This window comes from Phragmites australis, chromosome 11 (genome assembly GCF_958298935.1).
Source record: "Phragmites australis chromosome 11, lpPhrAust1.1, whole genome shotgun sequence".
Lineage (NCBI taxonomy): Eukaryota > Viridiplantae > Streptophyta > Magnoliopsida > Poales > Poaceae > Phragmites > Phragmites australis.
Window position 1 is genome coordinate 33,638,343 of NC_084931.1, and position 24,118 is coordinate 33,662,460.

The window sequence follows — 24,118 nt, forward strand, 5'->3', positions numbered from 1 at the left end:
GGTCTGAGCTACGCTTATTCAGTCCAAGGAGAGAAAAAAGAGCGAGTTTTGTTTCCTTTTTTAGAAAAAGAAAATAAAATAAAACGAGCTTTGGGGACGCGTGCAGCGAACCTTCCTGATGTGTACACGTGCCAGCTTCGACGTCCGCGTCACTGACCGCGTTCTACAGTAGAACCAGCTGCTAGCATCTTCCTTCCTTCCCGGCGTTCCCGTTGTGTCATCTAGCTCTGTCTCCCTATAAATATGCCTTGCCGACTCCAGGAGCTGCACATCGACACACTGTTTGATATATGCAGGCAGTTTCAGCTCAGCTGTCACGAGAGCGTTGAACTGCCATGGCGACCAGCGACAGTATCCAAATGGCAGGAGTGGACGGCGGCAGGGGACGTCCATCGCCGGAGCCTCTCCAGGTTCCCGTGGCGTCGTCGCGGGCCGGCTTCGTCGATGGTGCCGGTCACGGCGCGGCGGACACTTCGCCCGTGGCTGGGCAGGAGGCTGCTGAAGTTGGCTGGAAGGAGGAGGACTCGGTGACGATCAGCGTGCTGTCGGCGCAACGTGGTCGCGCTCACGTGCAGGAGATGGAGGTACCGTACTCCGTGGCGTTCAGCGTGCCGGCCTCGCCGTCGGGGATCCACCTCGCGCAGCTGGGCGCGTGCGCGTCCATCCGCAGCGACGGCGACGCCGTCCGCGTGACGCCGTCGACCGAGGTGAAGCTAGACGCGCACCACCCAGGCGCCGAGCCAGAGCTGCTGAAGCAGGCACGGTACCACTCGCAGCCGACGCTGACGATCAGGACCGAGGAGCCGCCGCTGCAGCGGCAGCGCACGGTGTCGCGCAGCGACAGCACGCGGGACCGGCGGTTCGACCACTTCAAGACCTTCTCCGGGCGCCTCGAGCGGCAGCTCTCCAACCTCCGCGGGATGGCGAACGAGCCCACCGAAATCGAGCCCGCCGACTCCAAGATCTCCGAGGAGGAAAGCGACGACGATGAGGTCCCCACCGCCGACCGCTACTTTGCCGCCCTTGAAGGCCCCGAGCTCGAGACTCTCAGAGCGACGGAGGTGCCGGTGCTGCCCAAGGACGAGAAGTGGCCGTTCCTGCTACGGTTCCCGATCAGCGCGTTCGGGATGTGCATGGGCGTGAGCAGCCAGGCGATGCTGTGGAAGACGCTGGCGTCGGAGCCCGCCACGGCGTTCCTGCACGTGAGCCCGGACGTCAACCATGTGCTCTGGTGGGTCTCCGTGGCGCTCATGGGCCTCATCTCCTTCATCTACCTGCTCAAGATCATCTTCTACTTCGAGGCCGTCCGCCGCGAGTTCCATCACCCCATCCGCGTCAACTTCTTCTTCGCGCCGTGGATCGCGTGCCTCTTCCTCGTGAAGGGCCTGCCGCAGCCGGTGTGGACGCTCCACCACGTGGTGTGGTACCTGCTGATGGCGCCCATCTTCTGCCTGGACCTCAAGATCTATGGGCAGTGGATGTCTGGCGGCGACCGGCGCCTGTCCAAGGTGGCCAGCCCGACGAACCACCTGGCCGTCGTCGGCAACTTCGTCGGCGCGCTGCTGGGCGCCCGGATGGGGCTCCGCGAGGTCCCCATCTTCTTCTTCGCCGTCGGGCTGGCGCACTACCTGGTGCTGTTCGTGACGCTGTACCAGCGTCTCCCCACCAACGTGCAGCTCCCCAAGGAGCTCCACCCCGTCTTCTTCCTCTTCATCGCCGCGCCGAGCGTGGCCTCCATGGCCTGGGCTAGGCTCTGCGGCGAGTTCAACTACGGCGCCAAGATCTCCTACTTCATCGCCCTCTTCCTCTACATGTCACTGGTAGGCGACACGTCCACGTTACGTAGTAACCACGTGCAAGGCTTGGACATTTAGCACGCAAATTTTCTCTGAATAATGCTCATGCACGTACACTTGTACACAGGCGGTGCGCATCAACTTCTTCAGAGGCGTCCGGTTCTCGCTGGCGTGGTGGGCGTACACGTTCCCAATGACGAGCGCGGCCATCGTGACGGCTCTGTACGCGTCGGAGGTGACCAACGTGCTGACGCGGGCGCTTGCGGTCGGGCTCGCCGGGATCGCCTCCGTGACGGTCACGGGCGTGCTGGTGACGACCATGTACCACGCGTTCGTGCGCAGGGACCTGTTCCCCAACGACGTGTCCATCGCCATCACGCAGCGGCCCAAGCCCAAGTTCAGCAAGATCCTCGCGCACCTCCGCTCCTCCGGCACCGACGTCAAGGAGCTCGTCTTCGCCCTCTCCAGGCACGGCGGCTCCGAGACTAACAGCGCCAGCGAGTCACCCTCGCCCATGGCGCGCAGCCACGGCAGAGCAGAGACGTAGATCCACGAGCGACCGCCCGTGTTGATTACTACCTCCCGATTACCTGTACAGGCTTCAGAGGAGTGAGTTCTTTGATTTTGCATCTGTGCAGATTCACCTGCACGTCGTACTAGCTAATTGGCAGCGATAGATAATTGTCCTTCGATCGATTGCCATGATAAGGATGTAACCGCGGGAACCAAAACTAGTTCAACTGAGTTTGTAAATTTGTTTTCTTGCAAGTTTCTGAGGGTAATTTGTGAACCTTCATGATTTAGTATCCTACTTTGGGGCTTAATTTCTGGATATTACCTTGTTATCTTGTTAACTAGCAAGTTAACTCATGTTAATAATATGGCTAGCTACACTGTAATATTTTTGTTACGATAATATTTGATTAAAAATTGATCTCCTAGTTTTGATTTGGGTTGCAGTATCTCGTGCGTAATGCACAGTTAGCTTATTCGTATTTATTCGATCAATTAATAAATCTATTATATGATTTATGAATTTTGTTATATTTTAGTCAAATATAATTATATATGTATGTCTTAATTATACAAAGACATAAATCATACTCTTCACCTGCTTGTCACGACCACAAGCTGTCTATCCTAAGCCCAGCTCATGTCAGTTGCATCTTGCCTTGTTCATTTCCGGTTTCACAGATGTCCCTTATCGCCGTCATAGATCACAGCCCCACCATTTACAGTCACGTGGTTATGCTTTACTCCGCCATTTACCTGACAACACTATCTCTTGCTATGTAAAAATAATTTATTGTTTGATTTTTTTGATTTCACCGACGAATTAAAGTCAAACATAGCTCTTCACTACCATGTGGCTGAACCTAGCTCTAGTGTCCCTGATGTCACATGTTGCCACCATATGCCACTGTTTGACCATCTATAGCCTATGGATTATAGTTTATTTCGTGGTCTAACTGATATCATAATCTTGTGCTACGTTGTAGCAAATATATCGTGTGATTTAAAATTCCCCAACAAATTCCAAGGCCTACTTTTTAATATTTTAGACCTGATTTAAGTTATTGTGAAGTGTATTTTACATGGACTCTTTAATTAAACATTTTGCTTCCCAATTTACATGGAAATAAAACCACTAATTTTCTATATTTTTTAATTCCTAATCTAGCTATTTAATAATTATATTTGATATAGACTCTTTGTTTAAATATATACCGTTAGATTATCATAACAATCAACTATGCATATTGTTTTTCTTTTTTTTTTCTGATTAATGTGGTAATTTCGAGATCTTGAAAGCGAACGTGGAAACTCCTTTTAACATTTAAATAATAAGATAACTAGCAAGGTGACACACCCTAATAGTGTGGTTAGGATCGCTATAATATTTTATCACGATAACATTTGATTAATTATATATTACATGAACTCTTTTATCTAGGTGTTTGATTTCTATAATAATTGATTTTTTTTCTAACACTATTTGATATTGATCCTTATTTTTTCTATTGTAACCCTAATTTTAATTTATTTGTACTCTTATTTAGATATTTTGCTTCCCAAAATATATGAAAATCAAACTGCTAATTTTTCATAATTTGTAATTTCAAATATAGCTATTTATTAATCATATTTGATAGACTCTTTGATTTAATCTAGACTGTTAGATGTTCATCTTTGGTTTAATCGGTGGCTATATCATATTCCTCAGAGATACCAAGTTGAAATGTGCATTGGTTTACGTATGACGAGTCATTAACAATGTTAGATTTGAGATAATTTTGGTTGGCATGAGCTTGTTTGTGCATGATCTTGTTTATGGCTGGCCAAAGTTTAAATTAGAGCAGACTGTTTCAGAGTTCGGAAAAAATATCTCACAGGAATATCCGGTGTATGGGTTCTTGACCACACCGGATAGTCCGATGGTACGGTGAAGTGAGCATCGGAGCATTTTTAATACCGAAGCAAAAATGGAAGCAAACACTGGATAGTTCGGTGTTTCAATGTGAGCACCGGAGGATATCGCCGAACCTTTTTGTTACAGAGAGACTGCAGAAGGGTAGTTTGGTGGATTTGCACACGCCGGATTATCTAATGATGGGCATGAGATCACCGAAAGCTTTCATCGAACCCTTTCTTGCAAAGAGCAAAAAATTTCTAGAACAAATAGTGCTACACTCACCAGATGGTTCGGTGTTCAGAGGCAAAACATACCAGATCATCTGATGTTCACGTTTTTAGTACAATATATTTTGAACTGAGGATTTCTAATTTTGGTTTTGAACTAACTTGGTTTGGAGTTGGAGAAATATGTTTACTTGTCTCCTGATGTGCAGGTGATGGATACAATTTAGTGGTCGATGGCGTGATGATTGGGGCCAAGTGGGAGGTTTGGCACCGGACGATCAAGGAGGTCGAGCGGAATCAAAGGTGATCCTAGCAGTAAATATGGAGGTTAAGCAAATCATGAAACAAAGGATGAAGACGGCGTATTGACAAAGTCAAGTGAAGAGGACGCCGATACAAGTGACAAGACGGACTGAGGGATCGAGAGCGAGAGAGACTTACATGTGGTCAAGATTGTAAGATAGATGACACGTGTCATCATCGGAGTACTCGCTTCAGGTGGAAGCAAGTGGCGACTGGTCACGCTTTGAGAAGCGTGCTAGGGTTTCACGGTTTAGCCTCAAAACCGTGGGAGGACTGGAGGAGTATGTGATACTATTACGAAGCTTGTGTCGAGATGAAGCTAAGGCGTGATGGTGTCGCGGCCGTTCGATGAATGCAAAAGAAAATAGATTAAAATACTTTTGATGCTAGGTAGGAGTATACTATAAGGGAGTGGTATTTAGAGAAAAAGTTAGAAAACTTAGGTGTCAAGTTTACTTAGGCCTAAAAAAGAGAGGTATGACTATGAGAGGAGGGGAACCAGTCATTTTAAGTCTATTGTGTCATACATATGAGAGCTTTGTGCTAGGATTTTAGAGGAGATGAATGATTGCTTAACCTATATATTATGTGAGAGTTTTGTGAGAAAAAATCTTTGTAATCTGCTTAAAATAGGATTGATCTCTGCTGCAATGAAGTTTATTTTTCTTTATGTTATTGTGTTCACCTCCTTCTAGTTTCTCTTTATTACAAGTTTGCAAATTTTTTGTTTTTAGATTTAATTTTCGTTTTGATTTTTGGGCTGAAATTGTAGCACATTGTGAGGTCATTCTTCTTATTGTTAGAGGTATAAAATTTATATTCACACACTTATGTGATGAAGTCTTAAATTCTTTTGTCTCTAGATAATCAACTTGGAGAGTTTCGTTACTTGATATTCATATTTTCTTGTTTCTTTGTAAGTTATGATCTTTCAAGTATTAAAGCACATGCATTAATTTTAAATAGAATCTGTGGTTTATATATTATTTGTGAAGTCGTGTTGTCTCGATTTTTTCTTGTTAATTTTTTATTATTTTTATTTCTACTTAAATTTTGATGTGTGTTTGCTGATATAAATAGAAAAAAACTACCGATTTTATAAGAAAATTTTTGAGACGTATGTTTACCTCTCGATTCGCCAATTTCCTTCCTACGTCCTCCCACCCACCCGCGGCCCTTCCTCCGTTGGATCGATGCCTTCCACGCTAAAAAAATGTTGCCTTCCGCGGCCCTTCCGCGCTGTCGTTGCATGGATTTGAGCCACTGTCCTCAGAATCGACACCCTCTGTACCGCACCATTGTGAGGATTAACGCCTTCGGTGTCGCCGCTGCCGCCATTAGGATCGACACTTTTCGTGTCATCTCACCGTAGTTGCTTGGACTCTGGAGCCACCGTGGGGATCGATTTTAGCAATTATCACTGCTGCCTCCTAGTCTAAGTTTGGCTTCATCGTATAGCAGCACCAGCTAAAAAGGATGGATGCGAAGGTTGGTATAATTAGTTTCCCTATGATTAATAGTACATACACAGGCTGGAAGAGAGGACGTACACCTGCAGACAATCTTTTGGCGAAAACCAATCTGAAGGGAAAGAATCATATACAATGAAGAAAGCCTACATGTAATCTTCAACTTCTGTCAGTCTTGCCGCATCGAAATCGTTCCTTCCTACACGGAGACGAAGAAGCAATGCAGAACCAATGCATAGGTGTATCTTTTAATATATAGGCCTTGGTACTGAAACAATTTTTGTTACCGAGTCGGTTACAACTAATAACATCAATAGGTGCCTGTCTCCGTTTTTACTCGAATTGGTTTTGGAAAAAAAAATCCCGTACGATGTCAAATCCATTTAGTTTTGGAGTTTCTTTTTCTCCCTCTTGTACGATGGCAAATCAATTTGTACCGCCGTTTGAATTGTAATCTATCTCATACTCTTTTCCATATTTTAAATTTTAATTCCGAAATTACATAATTATTAATCGTATTTGATATGGATTCTTTGTTAGATGTTCATAATAATAAGTGAAGCGTCCTGGGTCATCTCTGGTGCTTAAAACTTTATTATACCCGTTTCTAAATCAGTCGCTGGTAAAATCAAGTCTTATAACATGTGGTAATATAGTCATACAACAAAGAAAGTTATGAATAACTCCGCCAAATTAATAATATATAAAGGATTATGCTAAGATTTATAAGAAACATAGTCCACGATATCAAAGTGCACAACAGGATCAGCATGACGAACACACCATTCTACAGGCAACTCGGGTGCAGACACAACTGGGACCTACTCGTCAGCCTCACAGTTCGCGTTGATGAAATCCAGATCTTCCTTCGAAAACACAAGTAAGGGTGAGTACAAATGTACTCAGCAAATCCCAACATTTGCCCTATTACAAGGGATATAAATACATGCATATAGTATAGACAAGAGTAAAGCTATACGGTTGACTTTTGTGAAAAAGCTAAGTTTACGCATGCTAAGGGTTTATTTTCGTAAGACGGATTTTATGAAAACAACATATCGTCATTATTAAGAGAAAGTGGGTTTCAGCCGTGATGAAAGGTCACCAGAGTCCAAGTTTTATTGTTGTTGGACACTCCGGCCGTAGCAACTTACAGTACACTATCGGACCTATTCCAAAAAAGGGAATATCTTGCCCACTCACACTCCAAGGAAACACACGCAACCCACGCTAGTTGTTGTGATCGAACTATCATCTGTCTATAACCATGAACATATCTATTCAAATAGTTTTACCTCTACAGAGTGATACATTTTACCCACAAACTGAGTTTGGCAACATACCACCATAGTGATAGTACGACTCAACAAAGCCATTACGCGCCCATGCATCATCTCACTAGCCGCCTACAGGAGCTAATAAGAGGTTCTTAACCTTTAACTAGGCCTCCAACTAGGTCACCAAGCCTACACCTACTCTATGGTCTCTCGTTGCACTCATGCCTCTGTACGACCAGTAAACTAGCTAGCGGCGTTTAGATTATACCCTGCCCCATATAGGGTCAAGTTGTTATACGGTGAAGACTAGATAGAATATCACACCAACTCGATCCTTAATCGAGCCAAGACAAATATATCTACACTAAGCCTGCCATACTGGCAGCACTTACACTCTCAAAGCATTCCCAGCGGGAACCCTGATTTACCCCTGTTCTAACAGGTTCTCATGTGTTTATCGTTACTCGGTAAACTTTCTCATCCCAACAACTCACACAACACCAAGCTCCAAGTTTCACCCATTTCACAAAACTAAATGTGATTACTCATAAAGTAATAGTAAAGATTGCAACCCTAAGCATACTAGTACAAGACGTTCATCTTAGCGTAAATAAAGTAGCCAAGACGAAGGTCCTAGGGTTACCAAGATTAATACTCAAGTTGATAACAATTAGACTGGCTAATCTACAATAGGTCATAACTAGATCAACAATTTAAATTAAGTCGATAAGTAATACTTCATGCATTTATTTGGTGGAAAACAGTTGCTACGGAATATGGTAATAAAATCGGGGTTCAATATCAGCAACAAGGGAAATAGATTGGAACTTGCTTCCCCGTTGAAGTCCTCGAGGGGGTCATGCTCAAAATCTTACGCTCCCTGCTCGTCCTACTCCTTCTCCTTGAACTCTCCGGTCTCTAAAATACAGACACACTAGCAACACAAACACACAAATAAATACAAACAAAATAAAATAAATATGAAACTGATGGGGAATGATATGATTTGAATTTAGATAAATATCGATGGAAGAATCATATAAATCAGATTTAATACGGAGGGGATATGGGCTTTGGAAGCTGACCAACAAATTAAATAGAGAAAAACAAAAGGGGACAATATTCCCTAGAATATTCCTCAAAAAAAGGATTTGCAGAAAACGAAAAAGGTTATTGTGCTAGGGTATTTTTTATTGGGGCAGTTTACTATGTAACTGGGCTTTTACTGCACGAACGGGCTGTCGGGCTATGTTGGGCTGGGCTACTGTTTACTTGGCCTATGTGGACTGCTCGGATTTGTAGGCCACTAGGTTGTTGCAGTCCAGTATGGCCCAGGGGAGAATGGCACCTGGCCGAACGGGTACCAAGTGGCGCCGCCGTTTGGTCGCCAGCTGACGAACTTGCTGACGGATCGCCGGAATGGCCTTCCCGGCCTGTTCTCAACGAAGAAAGTACTGGGAGCAAGTGGGAGATGAGGGAAAACCATTTCGGGGGTTCCCTAGTTGCGGAGGTGCAGAGGCATGTCGGTGGCAAGCCACCATTGCCGTAGGCCACAGAACATGTGGAGAGCTCGGTGGAGGATGAGGAAGAGGAGGATAAGTGGGGGAGAGGGTGACGGTGGTGCCTGGGATACTCTGAGTGGTTGGATAGCGGCGGAGTCAGGCCTGTGGAGGAGATCTAGAGTGAGGGGTGGTCAGAGCTCGTTGGTAGGGAAAAGATAGAAGAGAGTGAGGGTGGCTTTGTGCGCGACGACCTCGTAGAGAGGGGCGGGGAGACAAGGCAACAAGGGCAGCACAACAACTGGTTACGATGGCGGCTATTTGTTAGGCTCGGGCGCTCGGGGAGCAGAAGAGTCTGGTGTGGCACACGCGTGCGACGCGAGGAGGAAGAAGACGATGGTGCAGGGGGCTGGACCAGCGCAAGCAGACACGGGAGAGAGGGAAAGAGTGGGAGATGGGCTAGGCCGAGAGGGAGAAAACGGGCCGAAGGAAGAAACGAGCCAATAGGGGAAAAGGAAAAAAGAAAGGATGGGGTGGGCTGAGAGAAAAAGGTGGATTGAGCTCAGGAAGAAAAGGGAAAAGGGTTTTGACTTCTGGAATTGATTTGGAAATGTTTTGAACTGATTTATTTTGAACAAAATTTGAAATTCAACTTTTTTGAAAACTGGGATGTTACAATAAGTGGTCTAGATTCATTTCTTTTTTAGATCTACATGGTAATTTCGTGTCCTTGAGAGTAAATGCGTGACTCCTTTTCTCCTTAAATACTAAAATAATGGACTAGCAAGGTAACCTATGCTAATAACGCGGCTATATTCATTGCAATATTTTGTTACTATAACCTTTGATTAACATTAGACTCCATAGCTTTTTTTTTACGAGGTTAGTGTTATTTAGTTACAAAACGCATAAATTAGAAGAAAAGATGAAACTTATGTTAATCGAAGAGAAAATTATTTATGCTCCAAACTTATACCTGAACTATATATACGTATTGGTACGATTCATATACGCTTTGATCAATTGATAAAATTGTGCGTCAGATGTAGGTAACTTAACTAAAATTAGAATAGGTTTGCCTTACTTGAGTGTTATGTATTGCCTGCTTTCTGTTTGATGGGACAACCTTGAGTTACATTGTGCTTCTTAATATATTATATTAGTAAGAATTTTGAATTTTTTTAAGAATTTTGAATTTTTTTCATTATTTTTCATTATGAATTTTAGTTATTGATCAATTGTATTTTACATGGGCTCTTTATTTATGTATTTGATTTTTATAATAATTTATTTTTTTCTAATACTATATTTGATATGGATCTTTCTTTTTTTATTCTAACCCTAATTTTAATTATTATTTATTTTATTTGGACTCTTTATTTATATATTTTTCTTCCCAAACTGTATGGAAATCAAATAGCTATTTTTCATAATTTTTAATTCTAAATTTAGTTATTTATTAATCGTATTTGGTATGAACTTTTTATTTAATCTAGACGGTTAGATGTTCATAACAATAAATGGTCTAATAATGAGTGATCTAGAATTTTTTTATTAATATGGTAATTTTGTAAACTTGAGAAAGAACCTAATGACTTATTTTAACACTCAAATAATAATATAATACTTAGATAGATCACTCACGGTACACATCTTTCAAGTTTTAAACATCTTTCAGTGATGTATATACCCTTAAAAAAAGTTATTCGAAATACACACAGGTAAACAGAATGTCACAGAAATCACGTAGACCGGATGAATCAGACGCAAAAGATTACTGCTCCATCCATTCATGAATACCTACCGGTGAAAACCCCTGATCAAACCGACAAGCATTCATGAATAGCACCCACCGCTCGTCGGTTGCACAGCTCAGACATCTTTACTCATCGTCGCTTTCTTGGTCAGGACTCAGGGGACGATCGATGTGCCGTACTAAACATGGCCGTACATGGCGCCGGCCTCACTCACCATTACTGAACTGAAACCCACCGAAACTGTTTCGACACGACGATCCATTTTTTGCACCATTTTTTTTTACAGCAGTTCATGGCACTCTGATCCTTAACAAAAAGATAATTTTTCTTTACTTCGAGCGAGTGGCCACAGGAATTAAACATCTGCTAGTGAAGACAATTAGAAGAAGGCGATTAGGATAGCAAGATCCACCGCCGTACAGTAGCGTGGTCAGTCGGAGACAACGGAAGCAACCAAACCAGCGAAGCGAAGCTGTGATGAGTGGCCAATGATTCCCTCGCCAAATCGCAACCTCCACCCGCTGAAGGAAAGCCCAAGCAGAAGATGGATTAACCGGCGGCCCCCGTCCATCGCCATCAACGCCCCCGCTGCTGCGCTCGCTCGTCCCTCCTCCGCGGACCACACGCGCTAGAAATCAAGAAGAGAGTGGTAGTAGAATAAGCTTAAGCTGAGCTGCCGTGGGTTGGCAAGGCATCGCTTCCCTTCCACTCCAGTCTCCAGTGGAGCACTTGCTTGCTTGGCTTCCCCTCTCCGCTTCGTCCTCCTTGTTTGTTCCCCTCGCTAGCCACCGCCCACCGGGACGAAAGAAAGCGAGGAATGCAGCCGCTGCGCCACGGCCCGCCGGCCGCCGGCGGCTGGGGCGGAGTGGCTGGGGTGGGCCCAACCACCGTCGACGAGGCATCCATGGAGCGCAGCAAGAGCTTCATCAAGGCCCTGCAGGTGAGGTGCCGTTCCCTGGTTCTTGCATTCCCAGATCCCCCACACGAAAAAAATAATCTTTTTTCCCTTCCTTGTTGTGCTGTTTCTTCGATTGTTTCGTGGATCCGGCGCGTTCTTAGGGATCCGGATTGTTGTTTCAATGTACTTGACGGTGGTGATGGGTTCGTGCAGGAGCTCAAGAACCTGCGGCCGCAGCTCTACTCCGCCTCCGAGTACTGCGAGAAGTCCTACCTCCACAGCGAGCAGAAGCAGATGTGAGTCAGACTCAGATTCCTAAGCCTGCATTACCCAGCTACCGGCATCTTCTTATTGCCAGAAAGAATTGCTCGCATATTACTGCAGCGGCCATGTTTTCTCCTCGTACGATTGCATCTTGCATGCTATCTAGCTCCATTTAGTCATTTGGCATAGGGTCTGAATTAAATTGAAGCATTGGTGCAGCAAGTGTATGAGTAGCAATTACGTATCATAGGTATAGGACGGCTAAGCCACCTTAGGCAAGGACAACAACAAGCGTGAGTTATTGATTTGATGTGGAGATGTGACTAGAAAACAAATTCTACGGGCTAGAAAAGAATAAGGATTTTTGTTATTATCTGGAATTTTGGAATTATCTGACAACTGTCTGTGGACTGCGTACTTGTAATCCATTTATTCCAGAGCTTTGTGATCTCAATTTTGTCATTTCACTGTAATTCCATAAAAGGGGCCGTTTCATATTTGACTGTGCGAAAGAAATTTCAGAGGGATAGAATGTGGCAAAAAAATTATATACTGAATGTCTGAACTGGAAAGTGTAGTGTACTTTTGTTTCATAACACAGCATATTTTGGTAGTTCTAGATTTACTTCTAGTATTTTGACAACTGAAACTTTTTAATTGACATCAGGGTGCTGGACAACTTGAAAGATTATGCTGTGCGAGCCGTTGTCAATGCGGTCGACCACCTGGGCACTGTTGCCTACAAATTGACAGACCTGTTCGAACAGCAAGCTTCTGAGGTTTCAAGTCTGGAGCTGAAAGTTTCACGCCTGAACCAGGTATTGCTACCTACTTATCTGCAATGTATGCAGTATATGCGGATGATACTATGACAAGTAAAATAGTGACCTATCGTCAACTCTGTAGCAAATTTTCACATGCCAAATCTACACGGACAAAGAAGGCCTCAGGCAGCAGCAAATGATGGGAACAAACATAAAACACCACAAGCACTATATCCTACCATGTAAGGGAATGTAAAATTAGGAGCTTATTTACTGTTTGGAAATTACAACATAAAAAGTGTTAAATTTTAACTCTTCATTTTTCTTTGCCAAGCTAGCTACTGGTCATGAAAGAACCCAAGCACACCTGCAAACAGACACTTATCAGGAATCAAAACCTAGACCTTATCCCTCAGGTGGGCCTTCTTCTTTCTTGTCTTTGCTCATGTTGCAGTTTTAATGCATGCTACTCACCATACTAAACAAAAAAGATATGTTAATTTCCTCGGTGCAGCAAAGACCCTTTCCTGGCATCTGGCATCAGAGAACAGCACTACAGGAAACGGACCACATAAACCTACATTTGTGTAAGACTCCTTTCAGTTTTGTTCAGCTTTTCACAAATGGCTTCTTGTTCGTTTGCTAATGCAATGGGGTTATGTACTTCTGATCTTGTTATCTGTCATTTGCTTTTGTGCAGCCTAGGGGACACAGTATCATCTAAACTTGCATCAGGTAGTTTAAAACTTCTGTGTGATAACCATACTGCTATTTAATTTCTTGAGGACATGGAAGAACACGAATGTGGTTTCCCAATTGATCTGCACATATTTTGTTGACTCCAAAGTAGTTTTCTGATTAATTCATGTATTGAAATTGAAAGTTCCATCTGAATTCCGATGTTTCAGGTAAGGAGCGGTCAGCTTCTCCTATGCGCAGACATCTGCAATTGAATAGGAGCACCAGTTCTGATGCTGCACAAAGGATTGGTGCTAAGGTAAATTAGAATCTTATATAAGCCTAATTCATCATAATAACTTAGAAGTGCATTACCCTCATATCCTTGAGATGCACTTCATATGTATATATCTTTTAGTTAAAACTTAAAAAGGCCTCGCACTACAGATTTTGTTTCTTTATGACGCAAATATTTTACAAACCATTGTCTTTATTTTCAGAACCAGTCTGGTGTAAAGGACTTGTCAACATTTCATTCTTTTGACAACCCTAAAGGACGTGCAATCCAAAAGGCTCCTGTTGGTACTAAAAGCATGCTAGCGGCTCTCTTTATCAAGCACAAATCAGCGAAGATGAAAAAGATCACAGCTCGCTGATTAGCGCGCATTGAGTGATGTCACTGTAAATTTCATGCAGGAAGCTTGATATTGTACATCTCACCTGTTTGCGTCCGTTTTCAGCATGCTAGTGGTTAGAGCTGAGTGCCTATTGTCGTTTTCATTTCAAATTCTGTATTATGTCATCTTACTGATGACCAAAATGTAATGATCCCATGTCAACATATGCCTGGTTCCGCATGCTCGCCTTGTAATTCTGCTTGCCAGAAGCTTCGGTTTTTAATATAAAATAAAATGCATGTTGGAAATAGCTTTCAGAGTTGCCATATGATCTTCTGTTCCGGAAGAGCTGTTGCACTTGGCTAAGTTGGCTAGAACGATACGGCTTGTGTTCGTGTACAAAAACATTCCAAGATATGCATACATTCTGGCCAGTGCCAGTGATGTATGTTCTTCATGTGTTGATTACAAGTCCACAAACCTGCTTCATTTTGCACCTACTGAACATGCTAATGTGAAGACCAGAAGCAGGTAGTGTGCCTCATCCATGCTTACACCATATTGTCAACTTTTAGCCGTTCCAACTAGTCAGCAATAAAATCGGTGACTGAAAATATGCTGCAAAATATATTGCATGGTCTCCAATACGAAACTTTGTCAAGTGATTCCTAATTATGTTATTCCAGTACAATGTTGCCTGATTTGATCATTTGAAACTGTTTTACAAACCTGGTTCTCACCAAGAGGCAGAAAACACACACCTCATTCATTATTTTTTGCCTGATATGATCATTTGAAACTGTTCTACAAGCCCTTTTCTTACATAAATGACCAAGACGCAGGAAATATGACCAGAAGGCACACCCCATTAAGGTGGATACATGGCAAATCGTAAAATGAGATGGTAGAAGATGGAAGGGCCAGAAGAACCACCCACCACAGAGCACACGATACGGAAGAGTCATCCCTGATTGTTAACTCGTCCAAGCATAGAAGATCATTGTGCAGATGCCTGACTGCATTCCACATCCGAGTATCAATTGCTCTCCTCCACATTTACAAAGACCATGGAAATTTTCTAAAGCCGTTTTCACATTAAATGCAGGAGAGCCTAAAACATGCGCCGCCGATTTGGAACAATCTCAGGGCTATTATTCTTCATCATGGCAACAAACTCCTGGTAGTTGATTCTCCCATCCTAAGCAGTAAAAATAGGACATGATTTCATGATGGCTGAAGCTTACCAGAAAAGGTATGGAAGAATTTTGTTGATTCATCAAATAGAAATCTCGACTACTAGCAAAACAGGCTGGATCACTGCCTAGGACTCTAGGCGCTTGTCATTAGCTTAAATAATCTTGTTAACTTTATTTCTTAAAAATACTACTATTTTTGTTAATATCCACAATCTAAAGGTGATGATAGAAAATTTGGTATCTTTGGAAATAAAATCTCCTTCAAGGCTTCACCGTCTCCAAGATTGATTTTATTTGGTCCTATTTTGTAGACTTATATTATCCAATATCTTCCAAACAGCGATAATTGAAACTGAACAAATAGCAGGTGGGGTTATTTTACTCACATGATCTGTATCCACTTCAGCAATAATTTCTTTAATTGTTGCCTCGTCACCCATATCATACTTCTTCAGAGCTTCTTCCAACTCATCAACTGTTATGTACCTGTACAGTAATGTGCAAGCAACAAGCTAGTTAATGTAAAAGGTCAAACTTGGTCGATAAGTAACAAAAAAGTAAAGTTACAAGTTAAATTACCCGCTGTGGTCCTTATCAAAATACTCGAATGCTTTAAATATGTGATCCTCCTTCTCTAGTCTATTCATGTGCATTGTTGCTGATATGAATTCAACGTAATCGATGGTACCATTTCCATCGACATCAGCCTGTTCAAGAATGAAAGATAATGAACAAGGAGCTGAAACAGAAAGTGCTGGATCGATCAGACAAGTTCTATCAGAAACGTGGAAGATTCAATTTGATACAAAGTTGTCATACTGACTAAAGTCATATGCTATTTTTAGTTTCTTCCCTTTTCACATATAAGCACACCCACTACAACCATTTTGCACACTACTGGCATTAATGCAGAACAGAGAGAAATAAGCAACTTTCAATCGCCCCACTGTTGCATCACACCATGCCAATAAGAGAAACATACAGAGACAGGAAGAGGTAACTAAAATGTCAAAGTAAAATATTAAGGCTACAAGATATGAACTTACCGCCTCCATCAACTGCCTTAGTTCTGATTCCGAAATTTTGGTACCAAGCTTTGGTAAACCAGTTCTTAATTCTTCCAAAGTTATTGTCCCACTGTTATCAGTATCCAGCGATTTGAACATTTCTTTTAAGCCCACGATCTCTTCTTCTGACAAGTTCTCTGCGACAACCTGATTATAGAAGAAGCAGTGCCAACATGTATCATGTATCGAGGACCGGAATGGTTAGCAAGAGAGAAGAAATGCTTCAAATTCAGAACATTTGGTTACCTTCAAAGCAACCTTCTTAAGCTTGTTCATTGCCCTGAACTGCTTCATTCTACCAATTACCGTAATGTCAAGCGGTTTGTCTGGGGCCTCTCCATCCTCTCTAATCCATGGATGGTCTGTGTGCTTAACGTATTAGATTGAGACACTATGCAGACATCACAAGAATGAATATTCCGTTGCAAACACAGTATAATCAATATTTCTTTTTGGAACAAAAGGCAGTATAAGCAACTTTACCAAATAATAATAAAGTAGGTGCCTAGGCGGTGCACTTCCCAGCATGCACATGAGCATACCAATCTGTACAATATTGCCAACGAATGGGAGAGGTGAGTTTAACAATAGAAACTTACTTAAAATTTCAGCAGCAGTAAGCCGGTCCTTTGGGTCTTGCCGTAGCATTTTCTTGACCAAGTCTTTTGCGCTATTTGATATTGAAGGCCAGGGATCAGATGTGAAATCAATATGACCTTGCAAAACAGCATCAAATATGCCATTCTCGTTCTCTAGTAAAACCAGGGGAGAAATGTTAGGATAATGGCATCAAAATCTGACATATTGATTTAAGAAGCAGCGAAATGTACCGGCCCAGAAAGGAGGAACGCCCGATAGAAGGATGTAAAGGATAACCCCGGCACTCCATATGTCCGCCTCAGCTCCATAGCGCCGTTTCAGCACCTCCGGAGCCACGTAATACGCACTCCCAACAAGATCCCTGAACTGCTCGCCTGCATTAGCACCATCGCCCATTTCAGTTTGAGTGAGCACACCATGACCTGAATTGCTAAATTAAGATCAAAGAGCACTGATCTCTCCAATAGTTAAAACTCGAGGCCTTTCCCTCCAGTTGTTCAACAACAACAAAAGCGCCTGGCTTCTGAAACATTCTGTAACATTTCTTAAGGTTTCTTCTCCAATCTCTCTTTCAGTTGACAATTGACACGATCGATGTCTGTACACCCAGCAGGAGCGTCTAAGGAAGCAAAATCTCAAATTGGCACCCCCCTCAAGTATCAGCACACCGAATGATTGGTCGCTTACCGGGCTTGAAGAAGACGGATAGCCCAAAGTCGGTGGCTTTGAGCGGCGAGTCCTCCCTCTTGTTGAGGAAGAGGAAGTTCTCTGGCTTGAGGTCCCTGTGCATGACCCCCATGGAGTGGCAGCTGTGCACGACGGAGACGATTTCCCTGCACAGCGCGGCGGCGGCGCGCTCGGAGTAGTGGCCCCTTGCGATGATCCGGTCAAATAGCTCCCCTCCCTCGCAGAGCTCCATGACGAGGTTGATGGAGTGGCGGTCCTCGTAGGCTCCCCGGAGCTCGACGATGTTGCGGTGTCCCGTGAGGTGGTGCATGATCTGCACCTCGCGGCGGACATCGTCGACGTCGTCCCTGTGCGCGAGCTTCCGCGCGGCGATGGACTTGCAGGCGTAGCGGCGGCCCGTGGCCTTGTGGGTGGCGAGGTAGGTCACCCCGAACTGGCCCCGGCCCAGCTCGCGGCCGAAGGTGTAGGCCGCGCGGACGTCCTCCATGGGGCGCCCCAGCACGCGGCCCACCCCCGCCGCGGCGCCTCCCGCATCAAGAGGCTGCTGCGGCGGCGGCGGCTGTGGCGGCGGCGGCAGTTGGGGTCTGTGCTTGGGTTTTGGGCGGTTGGGTTGTTGCTTGGGCTGCGAGTTGTGAGGGGTTTTGTCGTGCGATTGGCGGTGGCGGGAGGCGCGGCCGCCCATGGCCGTCGGGATGTCTGATGATTTCTGGAGGTCCAGGCGGGCGGCTGCGGGGTCAGTGGAGTGATGAAGGGGGAGCAGAGCGGAGCCGAGCCGGGGGAGCGGAGGAGGAGGAGGAGGAGGAGGCCATCTGCGACATGATTTACTCGCCTTTTGCTGGTGCGTCGTCTGGTTTGCGCGTGGAGACAGTCGCGACGGGGAACGCACGGGTCGGCGGCCCGGCCGGGCCGTGCCCAAAACCGCGGACCGAGGGGAGGGAGAGGGCAGTTGCGTCGCAGTTTCTGGGCGTTGACGCCTGCGTTGCAGTCATTGGACGCTGCCCACAACCCATACAGACAGGCTCCTGTCACTGTCTGCTCTTTAGTGCAGCTTCACTCTCTCTCCTCTTGTGCTCGCTAACTTTTTCTTCTCTCTTTTCTGCTAAAGTAAAGTAAGTAAATCTCTAATAGACTCTTTAAATTTTACACTCTATACCTCTATATCTCTATATAGAGAGCTTTTTTATTTTTATTTTTCTATTTACTCCAACCGACTCTCTAAATCTTGCTCTAAATTCTATTCACCTATATTTTATTATATCCTATAACTAAAAAAATATTTTTAACTGCTATATTTGCAACAACTATATTTACAACGGTTATATTTTGTATATGTTTGAATTTTATTTTAATTAATAGAAGAATATCACGTGAAATGATAAAAATACATATAAATGAAGCATTAAAAAGTAACTTATTTTTCACCATATAACCTAGGGTTGGAAATAATTTTAGAAATTAGTACATCACATAATAAGAATATTATTGAATTTTTCTAGATTTTTGAGAATTTATTTGAGACACTAACAATTGTTACAAGTTATAAAAGTAGTATTTTTTAGATAATTTTAGTTTAAATTCTACATAGGCGTTTTAGGTGAATCTAGTTAAAATGGGTTGCATATGGATTATGGAACACGTATAACAAAATTCTATGATTTTTAGAGTAACATAAGACTATTTTTGAAGCGGGTCCATGAGTCAGTCTACTTCGTTTTGTATCGAACTGGATATGGCGAGCGTATAGGTGATTGGTGGAAGTGGCAAGGCAGGAGGAGCGGATAGCGAGCGATCTAATTTGGCGATTTCGATAGATAGCCGGTCGGAGACGCTTTTTTGACCGGCTCGGTAAATGTGGCGATAGGGAGCCGTTTGCAGAGTCGGTTGGAGCCGCTCTAAGTAGTAACTTATGTGGATCTTCTTAAAGAATTTGTATCGTGATCTGGTTCCTTACCTCTAACTGAATATAATTATCTTCAATCAAACATAAGTCTTGTATAGATAAAATTCAGAAATAAGATTGTATTCGGTTTGAACTCCCTGTAATATCTCTATAAATTAAAATGAAGGTCTCGTGGAAAGGTTTGCCACAAAATCCTTTTCGTCTAACATGGTAACAAAGCCATAAGACACAGTATCAATCCAATCCACCACCTCTGCCACTGTAAACTCACCTAGCCCTAGTGCTTCGTCAAATCCCAGCCTTAGTCTTCCTCTCATGCCGTCCGGTAATCAGATCAACATTAAGCTTGGCCGTGACAACTATCTGCTATAAAAAACACAGATTATGTCATACCTTTGAAGCTAACAACTCACTGGGTATGTGGATGGCACCAAGGAGTGCCCATCATGGATGATCACGGCGACAACAAAAGAAGGTGCAACTCGGGTTGTTAACCTAGAGTTTCTGATCTGGCATCAACAAGATCAGTTAGTCCTGAGCGCACCTGATGTCTGCGACAACAACACGTCAAGCATGGCTTATCCTAGAGAGGGTGTTCTCCCCTCGATCACGAGCGTGTGTGATGCAAATTCGCATGCAGCTCACCAACTTGAAGAAAAAAGATATATCGGCATCTGAATACTTTAGACAAATGAAGAGATTGGCCGATACTCTCTCTACCATAGGTATGCCGCTTCGGGAAGATGAAATTATCTCTTATGTGTTTACTAGTCTCGATTCAGAATATGAACCTTTGGTCATATCCCTCACCACAAGATCTGAGGAACTCATTCTCGATGATGTCTATGCTCATCTCCTAAGCTTTGAGCACAAGATTGAGTAGCATAACACTGATGTGCAATTTAAAAACTCTGGCTCCTCGGCGAATTTTTCAGCTTGGAATCAAGATCATGGAGGAGGAAGAGGACGTGGCCGTGGCCGCGGTGGTAACCAAAACCGTGGCGTGGCCATGGTAGCAATACTTTTAGGCGTGGTGGTGGTAAAAATGTTCAACCAGCCTGTTAGATTTGTGGGAGAAACAATCACACGGCTGAAATATGCTATCATCGCTTTGATCATGCTTATCAGGTCAACGAAAGACATGCACAGGTTGCTGCTACAACGCCCTCATATCATGTTGATCCAAATTGGTATGCCGATACTGGAGCAACGGATCACATAACCAGTGATCTTGATCGTCTCATTGTTAGGGAAAGATACCATGGAGGAGATCATGTTCAAGTCGGCAATGGAGCAGGTTTTCAAATCTCCCATGTTGGTCATTCTGCTATTAATACTACTGTCAATCCTTTAACCTTGAAAGATGTTCTGCATGTTCCTGAAATTTCTAAACACCTTATATCTATGCATAAGCTTACTAAGGATAACAATGTGTTTATTGAATTTCATCCTGATTTATTTGTTGTTAAGGATAAAACATCGAAGAAAAGCCTGCTCCACAACATATGTGAATCCAGCCTTTATCCAATCAAGACTACCACCATAAGTTCGATCAAATCAACTATGCTCAGTTCGAAGGTCAATAAAGAGCTATGGCATGCTCGTCTTGGTCACCCTTCATTCCAGATAGTTCAGTCAATTTTGCATCTTAATATGTTGTCTTTTGATAGTTAGTTCCTCTCATTCATCCATATGTAATGCTTATCAGCAAGCAAAGAGTCATTAGTTGCCTTATTCATCATCAATTTATGTGTCTTCAGCTCCTTTAGAGCTTATCTTTTCTGATGTTTGGGGTCCTGCTATACAATCTTTTGGAGGTCATAAGTATTATGTTAGTTTTATCGATGATTATAGTAAATTCACATGGATATACTTGCTTCATGCCAAGTATGATGTTGAGAACGTGTTTTTGCAATTTCAAAAACATGTAGAACGCATCATTGATAAGAGAATTAAATGTGTCCAATCTGATTGGGGAGGAGAACACGAAAGGCTCCCTAATGTCTTTGGGAAAATAGATATAGACCATAGAGTCTATTGTCCCTATACCCATCAACAGAATGGTTCAACTGAGAGAAAACATCCACATCATTGAAACTGGCCTTTCTCTCCTTTCTCATGCTAGCATGCCTCTAAAATTCTGAGATGAAGCCTTCTTGACAGCCACATATTTGATCAATAGACTTCCGACTCGGGTCATTGACAATGCTTGTCCTCTTGAATGGTTGTTTGAGGTTAAACCTGATTATTGTATGATGAAAGCTTTTGGGTGTGCTTGTTGGCCGCATCTTAGATTGTATAACAACTGTAAGCTTCCCTTCTGATCAAAAGAGTGTGTGTTCTTAGGCTATAACTCTCATCATAAAGGATACGAATGCCTTGATATGTCCTCTGGTCGGGTTAATATCTCTCGTGATGTTGTCTTTGATGAGCATGTCTATCCTTTCTCTCAACATTTTGAGATTATCTCTTCAAATGATTTAGCTTCCATGACTAGCAGTGTTCTTCTTTGTATTCCAATACCTGCTCTTGTTGTTTCTAAAGTTGGATCACCACCAAATCCCATTGGTAGTACTATTTCTAGTCATAATGATCAACTAACCCATGAAATGTAAATGTTTCTCTTTAATAGTGTTCCTGCAGATGGCTCTTCAGTGCAAGTTGCGCCAACACATCCAATGAAGACACATTTACCTGATAATATTCATTGTCCTAAGAAAACAACTGATGGAACTATGGTCTACTCACTGCATCATGTACAGGAAGAACTTGAGTCACATCTCGACACCATTCAGGACATCAACTGGAAGCAAGCTATGGATGAGGAGTTCACAACACTTCAGAAAAATAGAATGTGGCATCTCATTCCTCCAAGACCGGGTGTGAATATTATTGATTCGAAGTGGGTTTTTAAGCTAAAACGGAAAGCTGATGGTTCAATTGATCGCTATAAAGCAGGTTAGTTGCTAAAGGTTTCAAACAACGCTATGGTGTTGATTATGATGATACTTTTAGTCTCGTTGTGAAGCCTGCGACTGTCCGATTCTTGTTATCATTGGCGGTGATCCGGGGATGGAGTCTTAAGCAAATTGATATTCGAAATGCTTTTCTTCATGGGATACTTGATGAAGATGTATACATGAGACAGCCTCCGGGCTATGAAGATTGGAGATATCCAGGTTATCTCTGCAAGTTGGATAAATTATTATGTGGATTGAAACAAGCACCTAGAGCATGGTTTTCTCGTTTGAGCTCTAAACTTCAGGACATTGGTTTTGTTCCATCCAAAGCTGATGTATCTTTATTCATCCACAAGCAAGGTGACATAAGAATGTATATGCTTATATATGTTGGTGATGTAATCATTATTAGTTCATCAACCACAGCTGCAGATTCTTTAGTTCAACAACTCAGAGATGACTTTGCTGTTAAGGATCTTGGAGAGCTTAATTATTTTCTAGGCATTGAAGTAAAACACAACAAAGAAGGGATGCTACTCTCACAGTGCAAATATATTCTTGATCTCTTGAAGAGGACAAACTTGGATAGTGCAAAATCGGCTTCTACACCCATGACAACAACCGAGAAATTGTCAAGACATGAAGGTAGTCTTTTGTCAGGAGAAGATGTCACAAAATATAGGAGTGTAGTTTATCCTCTTCAATACTTGCAGTTGACACGACCTGACATATCCTATAGTGTGAACAAGGTGTGTCAATTTCTTCAATCTCCAACTGAAGTGCACTGGAATGCTGTGAAAAGAATTTTGAGATATCTTAAGGGGACGGTTTGAGATGGGATTACTTCTTCGAAAATCATCATCATTATTACTGAGTGTATTTTCTGATGCAGATTAGGCTGGATATCCTGATGATAGAAGAAGCACAGGAGGTTATGTTATTTTCTTAGGATCAAACTTGGTTTCATGGAGCTCACGCAAACAACCTAACATGTCATGTTCAAGTACAGAAGCCGAGTACAAGTCAGTGGCTAATGCAACAACAAAAGTTGTATGGATACAAGCTTTGCTAGGTGAGTTAGGAGTATTCCTTCACAGGGCACTATGTTTACGGTGTGATAACCTTGGTGCAACTTATCTCACTGCCAATCCTATATTTTATGCTCAGACTAAGCATATAGAGATAGATTATCATTTTGTTCAGGAACGAGTAGCTCGTAAAGAATTAGAGGTCAAGTTTATAACTTTAACTGATCAGCTTGCAGATGTTCTCACAAAGCCACTGCCTACTCCATTATTTAACAGATTGAGAAGCGATCTAAACATGACGGTGCCCTGTCTAGATTGAGGGAGGATGTTAAAGAATCTGCATTGTGATCTGTTTCCTGATCTCTAACGAAATACAATTATCTTCAACCAAATATAAGTCTTGTATAGATAGAATTCAGAGATATGATTGTATTCGGTTTGAGCTCTCTGTAATTTGTCTATAAATTAACATGAAGGCCTCGTGGAAAGGGTTACGGAAAAAATCCTTTTCGTCTAACAGATTTATCGTTTGTTTCTTTCAGATCAGGCAAACAAAAACACTTCGCCAACCTCGGCAGCCAGTACTGCTGATGCTGTAGCTATTAGCTAGAGTGGTCAGAAAACGTCATTACATTACATTGGTTAATTCAGCGTGAGCAGATCAAATCGGTCGTCAATCTTCGTATCCTGTGAAACCAACGACCCCGCTGCATCCCTG

General features: G+C 43.0%; 3 protein-coding genes and 1 non-coding gene across 4 annotated transcripts; 3 read left to right on the forward strand and 1 right to left on the reverse strand.

Annotated features, from left to right (window-relative positions):
* Positions 1–250: 250 nt before the first annotated feature.
* On the forward strand, positions 251–2,628 carry LOC133885620 (S-type anion channel SLAH2-like). The gene is made up of 2 exons (XM_062325351.1): positions 251–1,820; positions 1,924–2,628. Exons 1-2 carry the CDS (start codon positions 336–338, stop codon positions 2,341–2,343), a joined length of 1,905 nt encoding a protein of 634 aa, XP_062181335.1. The 5' UTR covers positions 251–335; the 3' UTR covers positions 2,344–2,628.
* An 8,520-nt stretch (positions 2,629–11,148) lies between these two features.
* Positions 11,149–14,272, forward strand: LOC133884956 (probable protein ABIL4). Its single transcript, XM_062324570.1, has 9 exons — positions 11,149–11,681; positions 11,853–11,935; positions 12,571–12,721; positions 12,810–12,909; positions 13,006–13,083; positions 13,182–13,254; positions 13,368–13,402; positions 13,576–13,664; positions 13,846–14,272. The coding sequence occupies exons 1-9, from the start codon at positions 11,559–11,561 to the stop codon at positions 13,999–14,001; spliced, it is 888 nt and encodes a 295-aa protein (XP_062180554.1). The 5' UTR covers positions 11,149–11,558; the 3' UTR covers positions 14,002–14,272.
* A 294-nt stretch (positions 14,273–14,566) lies between these two features.
* LOC133884955 (calcium-dependent protein kinase 15) lies at positions 14,567–18,447 on the reverse strand. Its single transcript, XM_062324568.1, has 8 exons — positions 17,513–18,447; positions 17,056–17,199; positions 16,825–16,977; positions 16,472–16,587; positions 16,205–16,372; positions 15,738–15,865; positions 15,545–15,644; positions 14,567–15,160 (listed from the first exon to the last, which is right to left on the reverse strand). The coding sequence occupies exons 1-8, from the start codon at positions 18,192–18,194 to the stop codon at positions 15,074–15,076; spliced, it is 1,578 nt and encodes a 525-aa protein (XP_062180552.1). The 5' UTR covers positions 18,195–18,447; the 3' UTR covers positions 14,567–15,073.
* Positions 18,448–20,142: 1,695 nt separating this feature from the next.
* Positions 20,143–20,281, forward strand: LOC133885958 (small nucleolar RNA Z247). Its single transcript, XR_009903290.1, has one exon. It is a non-coding gene; the product is annotated as a small nucleolar RNA Z247 (small nucleolar RNA).
* The last annotated feature ends 3,837 nt before the right edge of the window (positions 20,282–24,118 follow it).